Source organism: Oncorhynchus tshawytscha, linkage group LG09 (genome assembly GCF_018296145.1).
Source record: "Oncorhynchus tshawytscha isolate Ot180627B linkage group LG09, Otsh_v2.0, whole genome shotgun sequence".
Lineage (NCBI taxonomy): Eukaryota > Metazoa > Chordata > Actinopteri > Salmoniformes > Salmonidae > Oncorhynchus > Oncorhynchus tshawytscha.
In genome coordinates, this window is record NC_056437.1 from 32,852,731 (window position 1) to 32,864,211 (window position 11,481).

The 11,481-nt window shown below is 40.6% G+C and overlaps 1 protein-coding gene across 2 annotated transcripts in view; it reads right to left on the reverse strand.

The window, feature by feature from the left end:
* The window catches only part of LOC112257826 (UV radiation resistance-associated gene protein), a 153,994-nt gene extending 149,003 nt beyond the window's left edge, over window positions 1–4,991 (reverse strand). The window contains exon 1 of one of the 2 annotated variants that reach the window (XR_006084084.1): window positions 4,527–4,990. Coding sequence is in view for 1 of the 2 variants with exons in the window: in XM_024431698.2 (XP_024287466.1) it covers window positions 4,527–4,628 (102 nt within the window). In the remaining variant the exon portion in view is untranslated. Of the gene's footprint in view, window positions 1–4,526 lie in introns of both variants that reach the window. The other variant, XM_024431698.2, reaches the window with a different exon arrangement.
* Between the last annotated feature and the right edge of the window lie 6,490 nt (window positions 4,992–11,481).

Here is an 11,481-nt window from a genome sequence, read left to right on the forward strand (position 1 = left end):
GAGAATGGCAATGGGACATGAGACCCGTGAAAAGAGGGGCCATTGAATGAGGTCACCCCTCAGGGGCAGCAGTGTCAGAGCAGCAGTAGGACTATCTATGTCAATGGCAGGCCAAGGCCCTCACCTGATCTGCATTCTTCAAACTCCAGCAGCCCACACTGAGCTTCCACCAACACAGTCATTAGGGATAAATCTAAGTCATGGGATTCCCTATAAGAATAAGGTTGCTCGGAAACAAAAACCCAACTTGTTCAGCAACCCCCCATAGAAAAGGTCAGCTGACTTTTCTCCGGTCCAACTCATCCCAAACCATCTGAATTGGGTTGAGGTCAGGTGATTGTAGAGGCCAGGTCATTTGAAGTAGCACACCATCACTCTCCTTCTTGGTCAAATAGCCCTTACACAGCCTGGAGGTGTGTTTTGGGTCATTGGGGGTGGCAGGTAGCCTAGTGGTTAAGAGCGTTGAACTAGTAACCGGAACAAGATCAAATCCCTGAGCTGACAAGGTAAAAAAATCTGTAGTTCTGCCCCTGAACAAGGAACACACTGTTGAAAATAAGAATTTATTCTTAACTGACTTGCCTAGTTAAATAAAAGGTAAAATAAAATACAATTTTTAAATTGTCCTGTTAAAAAACAAATGAAAGTCCCACCAGCTCTGTACCAGTACCCCTTGTACCACTGTTATTTTACTGCTGCATTTTGATTATTATTATGTTTTTCTTCATTTTGTTACTCATCTATTTTAACTTATCACGCATTGTTGGTTAAGGGCTTGTAAGTAACCATTTCACTATAAGGTCTACTGTACACCTGTTGTATTCGGCGCATGTGACAAATCTAATTTTATTTGACTAAGCGCAAACCAGATGGGATGGCATATCGCTGCAGAATATGGTGGTAGCCATGCTGGTTACGTGTGCCTTGAATTCTAAATAAATCACAGACAGTGTCACCAGCAAAGCACCCCAACACCATCACACCTCCTCCTCCATGCTTCACTGTTGGACTCACATGCGGAGATCATTCGTTCACCTACTCTGCTTTTCACAAGGGTTGAAACCAAAAATCTCAAATTTGGACTCATCAGACCAAAGGTCTTATTATTTTATTTGTTTCTTGGCCCAAGCAAGTCTCTTCCTTTTATTGGTGTCCTTTAGTGGTAGTTTTGTTGCAGCAATTCAACCATGAAGGCCCGATTCATGCGGTCTCCTCTGAACAGTTGATGTTGAGATGTGTCTGTTACTTGAACTCCGAAGCATTTATTTGGGCTGCAATTTCTGAGGCTGGTAACTCTAATGAACTTATCCTGTGCAGCAGGGGTAACTCAGGGTCTTCCTCAGGAGAGACAGTTTCATTACAGTGCTTGATGGTTTTTGCGACTGCACTTGAAGAAACCTACAAAGTTCATGAAATGTTCTGATTTGACTGGCCTTCATGTCTTAAAGTAATGATGGACTGTCGTTTCGCTTTGCTTATTTAAGCTGTTCTTGCCATAATATGGACATGGTCTTTTACCAAATAGAGCTATCTTCTGTAAACCACCCATACATACCTTGTCACAACACAACTGATTGCTCATACACATTAAGGAAAGAAACTCCACAAATGAACTTTTAACAAGGCACGCCTGTTAATTGAAATGCATTCCAGGTGACTACCTCATGAAGCTGGTTGAGAGAATGCCAAGAGTGTGCAAAGCTGTCATCAAGGCAGCTACTTTGAAGAACCTCAAATATAAAATATATTTTGATTTGTTTAACACATTTTTGGTTACAATATGATTCCATGTGTTATTTCATAGTTTTGATCTCGTCACTATTATTCTACAATGTAGAACATAGTAAAACAAATAAAGAAAACCCCTTGAATGAGTATGTGTGTCCAAACCTTTGACTGGTATTGTATATTTTTCTATAAACACAAGCACCACACCCATTACACACTACAACATGCTCACACCTGTACATAAACACACAGCAGCCTCCCCTTATTTTCCACCATAATTTGCAAATAAATTCATTAAAAATCCTACAATGTGATTATCTGGATTTTTTTTCTAATTTTGTCTGTCATAGTTGAAGTGTACCTATGATGAAAATTACAGACCTCTCTCATCTTTTTAAGTGGGAGAACTTGCACCATTGGTGGCCGACAATACTTTTTTGCCCCACTGTAATTATGTCTGTTGGGAAAAGTCACATTCCTCAAGTTGGTCAATGTGAAGTTTCCAGATTTGATCAAACATGTCCTTTTTTTTGCTTAAATTTCATACAACACAATCTAAAGAAATGTAACTACATAGTTCAGAACTCCAGTTCGTTATTGATGGTGAGTATGATGCTTTCCAATTGATAACTAGAAAAAAAAATTGCAGCAATTATACCTAGGTTAAAAAAATTTTTTAACTCTGATATTGGTCATCAATATTTACATTTCCCAACAGACATCTATCGTGGCGATAGATAGAAATTCCTAAACACAATAATATAATATCACAGACATTATCCCAAAATGGTGTCAGTTTGTCACAGGACCACAGCATATGTAATAGGGTTCCTTTTCTCCAACATTTCTGGGTGCATAACATACATTCTGGCAGGAGTGTAGTAAATCCAACTGATTATCTTGAATTGCAATAATTTACGTCTAAGGTTGTAGGAGAAATTATGAACATTTTTACATATCTGTGACCAATAGTCTCATACATTTTCTTAGAGATCTGTTTCCCATTTTTCCTTTATAAAGGTTCTGTGCTATTAGGTAGAAATTCAATCAAAGCTAAAAGCTTTAGATTCATCCAGATTCTATTGAAGCGATTGAATAAGATTTCTGAGTTATAAGAATTTAAAGAAATTGGTTTTGGATAACCCACATTTTTCTTGTAATTAATTGAATGACAGTAGAGTGCCATTATAATACATTTGCTAAAAATGAATGATGCCACTTTGGAACCAGGACTTAACGGTGTTGTTATTGTCCAGCTTCATAAGGTAAGTGTAAAACATTCAATTTGACTCTTAAAGGCTTTCCATTCCAAATAAAGTTGGAGAGTAGGTCATTTATTCTTAAAGAAGTTGAATGTAATTGAAACTGCTAAAACTTGGAATAAATACATCAACCATGGTAATATATTACATTTTGATTATGTTGACCATCCTAACATAGAAATAAGGAAAGTTGTCCATCTCTGAACATCGGATTGAATCTAATCTAGTAAAGGAGAGTAGTTGATCATATAGGCCTCCACCAAATTGCATGCTATGAATACAACCAGGTATATCATATGCTTCTTTGTCCTTTTCCACCCGAAATCTACTATCCAAGCTTGAAAAGTCATAACCAAAATAATGCTGGCTATTATTCTAATGAGCTTTACCCGCAAACAAGAGCAAATTTGGTTGGTCCGGACCACATCTGTACCAATCATAGACCAAATCACAGTACAGCAGAGTACAATATAGTAGAGTACAATATAGTAGAGTATAGTTCAGTAGAGAACAATAGAGTACATTATACTGTACTGATCTATACTGTGCTGTACTGTCCAAACTTATGAAACAGAAGTCAAATTACTTTTCAACGTCCATGGCTGTCCGGTGTCGGCCTGTGCACATTAGGTGAGAGGGCTGGTTAACAGTGATTCCCTAACAAGGCCTACTTTCCGCAGTCACTTATGAATCTAGTGAAACTTCAACAAGCCTGCAATGAGGAGAGATTCACAAGCCATATTCTCCTCATATTCTGAGTTAATGAGTCCTTGACACTGGGTGTTTCCCAGCACAGCTAGCTACCTCCCAACAATACTACTCAGTGTTCAGGCAGACCTGTGCTGTGACACCAGTCAAGTCATTCATAAAGACAGTTTCTTCCCAAAGTAGCATTGTAGGATGTTGTTTAAAAATATGATAATAAGCAGGAATTAATGTATATCTCAGCAGCCAGTAAAGGCAACTTCAATAATTCCAGATTTGAAAACATGCACCTTAAAGACTATATGCAATTTAGAAATGATTTGCACTGAGTACACATTCAACACTTACACACACACACACACACACACACACACACACACACACACACACACACACGTGTGTGTTTGGGGTCACTTAGAAATTATTGTTTTTGAAAGAAAAGCCCCGCCATAATAAGGCATTTGATTGGTTTGACGTGTTGCGAGGCATCACTGATTTGCACCGACTTCCAACCCCTCTTTAGCTGATTTCTGCCATTGAACTTCCCCAGGCTTCCAGCAGTGCTTGCGACAAGGCTAGGGCTAACTAAGCTGGCTAGCTAGCATATTCGTCTCTGTTACTTGCAAACTAAATATCTAACAAAGATATCTAACATTTGCACATGTATCTAACTAGCTATTATAGACAACGTATAACTGTCTCGCTACCCAAGAGAGCTGTAATAGGCCTGCTGTATTCATCTTGCAGTTTTGACATGTGTCACACAGCATTATTACAGCATGAGAGTCAATCATAAAAACATTCCACCGAACTGAGGGTCCATGTCCTTACCTGCTGAGATGTGAGTTCTACGTGCAAGCCTCGAGAAGATGAGGCTCCAGAGTTGACAGAGGAGGCGGGTACAGGGTGATCCCGACCGGTGATGGAGTTCATTCTCCTAACGGCACCAGAGGCGTTCGTACCAAACAACCCCGGATCATGTAAATCTAGATTCACCTTCTACGCCAGAAATGTATGTATCAGTGCAGTAATCCGCTTAATAAGAAAACAAAGCACTTTTGTAGCCGTCAGTTAGCTAGCTAGCTACGTGACATAAACAAAGTAGGACTTGCTCAGGAAGCTGTCATCCGCCTGTCAAAAAGCACTCTACGCGGGGTCGAGACAACGCGGATGTTTCCGGTTTTCAACCGAACTTCCGTTGCTACAGAAAAAACTAATATGGGGACTCCGCTCAGGTATCGTCACTAGTTAGCACAAACACAAAGTCATAAACCCCGCCTATTCATACAATGTATATATATTTTTAAAATGTAACCTTTATTTAACTGTGCAAGTCAGTTAAGAACAAATTCTTATTTACAATGACGGCCTACCCCGGCCAAATCCTGACGACGCTGGGCAAATTATGCGCCGCCCTATGGGACTCCCAATCACAGCAGGATGTGATACAGCCTGGATTCGAAACAGGGACTAGTGACGCCTCTTGCACTGAGAAGCAGTGCTTTAGGCTGCTGCACCACTCGGGAGTCCGATTTATCTTCTTACATTTTTAACCTAACCACACAGCCAATCGTATGCCTAAACTTAAATCAATACCAAAAAGTCACCTTTTGTTTTATTGTATTTTTACGATATAGACTATTTGCATCTTTATGACAAACGCCAGATTTGACCTTTCACAGCAGGTTAAGAGTATTAATGTAGCAGGTTAGGATAATTAGGTTAAAGTTAGGAAAAGGGTTAGGGTTAGCTCAAATTCCCCCAAAATAAAAATGTTACGTTCATTTGACAAAATCTGTATGTATACTCTTAAAATGTGATTTAAAACCGAACCTTAACTCTAACCGTATCCACACTGCTAACCGTGTGCCTAACCTTAAATTAGGACCAAAAGGCTATTTTGTTTATCATACATTTTTACAACGTGGACCATTTTGACTTTGTGGCTGTGCTATCTTGTGGAAAGAAACTTCCTCTAAATATGAGGAAGGGAATGTTTCTGCATGTATGTATCTATCTATCTATCGCGTGACCTGCTGGTGACAATTCACTCAAGTACAGTAGTGGAGAGTAATTGGTGAGGACTGTTTTTTGTTCGTCCTAAGCATTTGATTGCCTAATTGGCTAATTAACTGAATGGTGATAGAACATTTATTTTATCAACTTTGTCAACTGAAGTTAAGAACACAATCATATTACATGGGTCAAGGCCAAACATATTTACAACAAACTTGTACATATTTTCACATCAATCAAGCCAAATCAATACATACTTGGCCTATGTGTCCATACATCAAATGTACAATGAACAAAAATATAAACACAATATGTAAAGTGTAGGTCCCATGTTTAATGAGTTGAAATAAAAGACCCCAGAAATATTCCATATATACAAAAAACTAATTTCTATCCAATTTTGTGCCCAATGTTATTTACATCCCTGTTTGTGAGCATTTTTCTTTTGCTAAGATAATCCATATACTTGACAGGTATGGCATATCAAAAAGCTGATTAAACGGCACGATTATTACACAGGTGCACCTGATTATTACACCGGTGTGTTTACGGACATGTTTAATCAATCCCTATACCAGTCTGCTGTTCCCACATGCTTCAAGAGGGCCACCATTGTTCCTGTTCCCAAGAAAGCTAAGGTAACTGAGCTAAACGACTACCGCCCCGTAGCACTCACTTCCGTCATCATGAAGTGCTTTGAGAGACTAGTCAAGGACCATATCACCTTCACCATACCTGACACCCTAGACCCACTCCAATTTGCTTACCGCCCAAATAGGTCCACAAACGATGCCATCTCAACCACATGGAACACTGCCCTAACCCATCTGGACAAGAGGAATACCTATGTGAGAATGCTGTTCATCGACTACAGCTCGGCATTCAACACCATAGTACCCTCCAAGCTCGTCATCAAGCTCGAGACCCTGGGTCTCGACCCCGCCCTGTGCAACTGGGTACTGGACTTCCTGACGGTCCGCCCCCAGGTGGTGAGGGTAGGCAACAACATCTCCTCCCCGCTGATCCTCAACACTGGGGCCCCACAAGGGTGCGTTCTGAGCCCTCTCCTGTACTCCCTGTTCACCCACGACTGCGTGGCCACGCACGCCTCCAACTCAATCATCAAGTTTGCGGATGACACAACAGTGGTAGGCTTGATTACCAACAACGACGAGACGGCCTACAGGGAGGAGGTGAGGGCCCTCGGAGTGTGGTGTCAGGAAAATAACCTCACACTCAACGTCAACAAAACTAAGGAGATGATTGTGGACTTCAGGAAACAGCAGAGGGAACACCCCCCGATCCACATCGATGGAACAGTAGTGGAGAGGGTAGCAAGTTTTAAGTTCCTCGGCATACACATCACAGACAACTGAATTGGTCCACTCACACAGACAGCATCGTGAAGAAGGCGCAGCAGCGCCTCTTCAACCTCAGGAGGCTGAAGAAATTCGGCTTGTCACCAAAAGCACTCACAAACTTCTACAGATGCACAATCGAGAGCATCCTGGCGGGCTGTATCACGGCCTGGTACGGCAACTGCTCCGCCCACAACCGTAAGGCTCTCCAGAGGGTAGTGAGGTCTGCACAACGCATCACCGGGGGCAAACTACCTGCCCTCCAGGACACCTACACCACCCGATGTTACAGGAAGGCCATAAAGATCATCAAGGACATCAACCACCCGAGCCACTGCCTGTTCACCCCGCTATCATCCAGAAGGCGAGGTCAGTACAGGTGCATCAAAGCTGGGACCGAGAGACTGAAAAACAGCTTCTATCTCAAGGCCATCAGACTGTTAAACAGCCACCACTAACATTGAGTGGCTGCTGCCAACACACTGACACTGACACTGACTCAACTCCAGCCACTTTAATAATGGGAATTGATGGGAAATGATGTAAATATATCACTAGCCACTTTAAACAATGCTACCTTCTATAATGTTACTTACCCTACATTATTCATCTCATATGCATACGTATATACTGTACTCTATATCATCGACTGCATCCTTATGTAATACATGTATCACTAGCCACTTTAACTATGCCACTTTGTTTACATACTCATCTCATATGTATATACTGTACTCGATACCATCTACTGTATCTTGCCTATGCTGCTCTGTACCATCACTCATTCATATATCCTTATGTACATATTCTTTATCCCCTTACACTGTGTATAAGACAGTAGTTTTGGAATTGTTAGTTAGATTACTTGTTGGTTATTACTGCATTGTCGGAACTAGAAGCACAAGCATTTCGCTACACTCGCATTAACATCTGCTAACCATGTGTATGTGACAAATAAAATTTGATTTTGATTTGATTTGATTTGTGCTGGGGACAATAAAAGACCACTCTAAAATGTGCAGTTTTGTCCCAGCAGGCGGCCGCCCAGTGGCACCCTCCCCCACAGCAACTGAAGTTCAGCAAGTTGCTTCCCCATCGGATTCCATCACGAGCACCATCATTGTTGGCAGCTCGATGGTGAGTTTTGACCTGCCTACGATCTGTTGATCGACCAAGGTCCACTGTCACCCAGGAGCCCGTGTCCATGACATCAACTCCCTCCTGCCCACGGTTCTGGCCAACTAATCCAATATTGACACCCTCATCACTCACCGTAGGTTTTAATGACCTTCATTTTAGGCGATCTGAGGGAGAACTACAAAAAAAAAATAAAACACCCCCGCTAGGGAACAGGGAAGATAATAATTATCTCTGGCTCCCTCCCGTGCTACCAAAGGGATTCGGCAGACACACCACATATTGAGTGTCTCAGTCTTGTCTCAGTGATGGATACATTTTTACTTGGTCTTGACTAGGTATTGGACAGTGAGGACTCGTCATTTCTTCCAGAGACCAGCAGAGTAAAAAAACTCATAATTATCCGCTTCCATTAAGTCAGCGCATAAAACCGCTTCACTAGGCCAAATATATACACTGCTTTCTTGAAACATCAAAAGCCTATGTTATTGCCTATTGAAACCTGGGATTCCTATTTTACTTGTAACATTACTATTTTAATTGAAAAATATCCTCAAACTTTGTCATTGTTTCCTTGACTCGTTGGTAGGGAAGAGTGGGGAACTGTGTTGGAAATTTGCACGCTCATTATTATTAAGGGGAGACCGGGGAAATTGTAACAGTCTATATTTATTATAGACATGTTTGCGCAGTGTCAAGTCTATTGGGCCTTCGGTATGTGACAGGCTTGTGATACTGAAAGGACAGCAACCCTAATATCAGAGCACTCATATAGGTCAGAGAGTGCACTAATTTGAATGGGTGTCCACACACTTTTGTGTATATATAGTGTATATAAACATGCGTGCAGCACACATAGCCTAGTTTCAGTGGAAAATCATCTGCAGGCAGCAAGAGCATGCAGCTCTCAACTGGTTGTCTCATGGAGCAGCTCACAGAAGAATGGCATCGATAGCTGGTAGGTGGGAAAGATGTTTCAGCGTATATCTGTAGATTTAAAAAAGTAGTCACACTCAAAACCATGAAGAGGAATAACCCAGGGTGGCTGAGATGCAACGATAATATAATTAATTCAATCCATGCTCAAAATAATACAAAAAGTGAAAGTGCTTAAAACACCTTATGTGTGTAACAGGTGCAACCTGTGCAAGCAGATAGTTAATTAGAGACTAGAAAATAGGGAGTCAATGCATATTAACAAGGAATATATAGAAGCGTTTCAAAAATTGACCATCCATATGTCACATAGAATTGGGAATATACAACAGTTTGGGGATGGGGAGGGACTCCTAGTGTGAGTAGACAACACTAGAAGAAACATACAAGGTCCTCCTCATTAAGCCCTTGGGGGTGTAGAGTTTTTAAGTAGGAGACCATTAACATATCTACCAGTAAATGATAACTAAGGCAACAATGGGTATGCAAAACAGATATTGAAAATGTTTGGTCCGAAGTGTTGGTTAGTAGGCTATTTGTGATGCCGAATTTAGTCATCATACACTGTTTTCATAAATATTTCATGACTTTCCCAAAAAACCTTCCCAATTAAATGTTGACTGCAATTTAGGCCTACCTGACAAAGTTATAATAGTGATTTATATTAATGGGGAGGGCATTTGTATTGCTCAATTTAATTCAAATGCAACTACACCCTCCAAAAATATATTTTTTCAGTTTTTCCCAGATCTCAAACATGGTCTTCTGGTGTGGTTTAAGGATTGTTGTGAACTTAGAAGTTTTTTTTTGTGGTTTTGAGAATGACATCTGAAAAAGGATTTTTCACACAGGGCACCTTTCCTTCACACAGGCCCCACTTCTCCAGGCACCACTACACCAATGCATAGGGCCGATGGAAAGACAGCAATCACACACAGAATGATGTTAATTAAAGGATAAGCAGTCCATTCACTTGGACAAAATAAGCCAGTAGTTCCCAATCATAAGAATACAAAAACACAACCATTAGGCTAAGCATTTCCTTATTGAAATGTACAACTATTACTTCCCATTGAAAAAAACATTTCACGTTTAGCACACAAAGTAACCTAAAGTTTAAATGCAACAATGTTTCACACATACACAAAAGTTATTTTAAAATAGATGGCTAACAACAGCATGCCCACTGCAATAAAAATCAAAGTTCCACTCACGAGATGATGATAATTTGAAAGTTATTCAAATTAGCAACAACATCTGTAGTATTATCTAAAATCAGGAGGCACGACAATGAGGTTCTAGCTTCAGCATGTTTACTAGCCTAGTCTGCGCATGTCATACATAGGTACGGATACCCCCAAGGGACATCCTACTACATCTTCCCCTCTCCAATGAACAAGGACTCAACATGCATAACCACTGAAGCATAACTGAAATGCAATTTGGAAACCAGTATTATTCTCTAGCATGCTACTTCACATCCTGAAATAGTGTGAAAGCATTAAATTACACAGTATGAACTTAGGTACAGTCTCTTTTTGGTCTTTTTTGACCAAGACCAGACGAAGAGCACACATTACACCCATTTTAAGGTCTCTGCACTGGCTGCCTGTGAGTTTTAGAATTAATTTTAAGATTGGTTTTTAAATCAATCCACAATTGTGCAGCCCAATACATGTCAGACATGCTTTTAAGTGATGTACCCAGTAGGTCCCTCAGGTCCTCTGGCACTGGCCTTTTATCTATCCCAAAGCCTAGGACCAAGAGGCATGGAGAGGCAGCCTTTAGTTATTATGCCCCCAGCATCTGGAATAGCCTGCCAGAGAACCTGCCAGGTCTGAAACTGTGGAAACATATTTAAAAGCGATCTTAAAACACATTTCTAACTTTGCTTTTCCTTAGGGTGCTTTTTAGTTGTTCAGTTTGTCATTTTGTTTTTTATTTTATGTTTGTTGTGTAGTAAATATTTCAGCTTTTATTTTCATTGTTTTTTATGTTTTTTTTCCTGTAAGGCACATTACATTCCATGTCTGATATGGGCTGTATAAAGCTTCATTTGATTTGATGTTGTGAACAGAGTGCCCCATTGTGGCAGTGGAGCTATGGTATGGGTAGGCATAAGTTATGGACAACGAACATAATTGCATTTTAACAATGGCAATTTGAATACACAGAGATAACGTAACGAGATCCTGAGGCCATTTGTTGTGCCATTCATCCGCCACAATCACCTCATGATAATGCATGGCCCTGTGTAGCAAGGATCTGTACACAATTTCTGGAAGCTGACAATTTCCCAGTTCTTCCATGGCGTGCATACTCAGACATTTCACCCATTG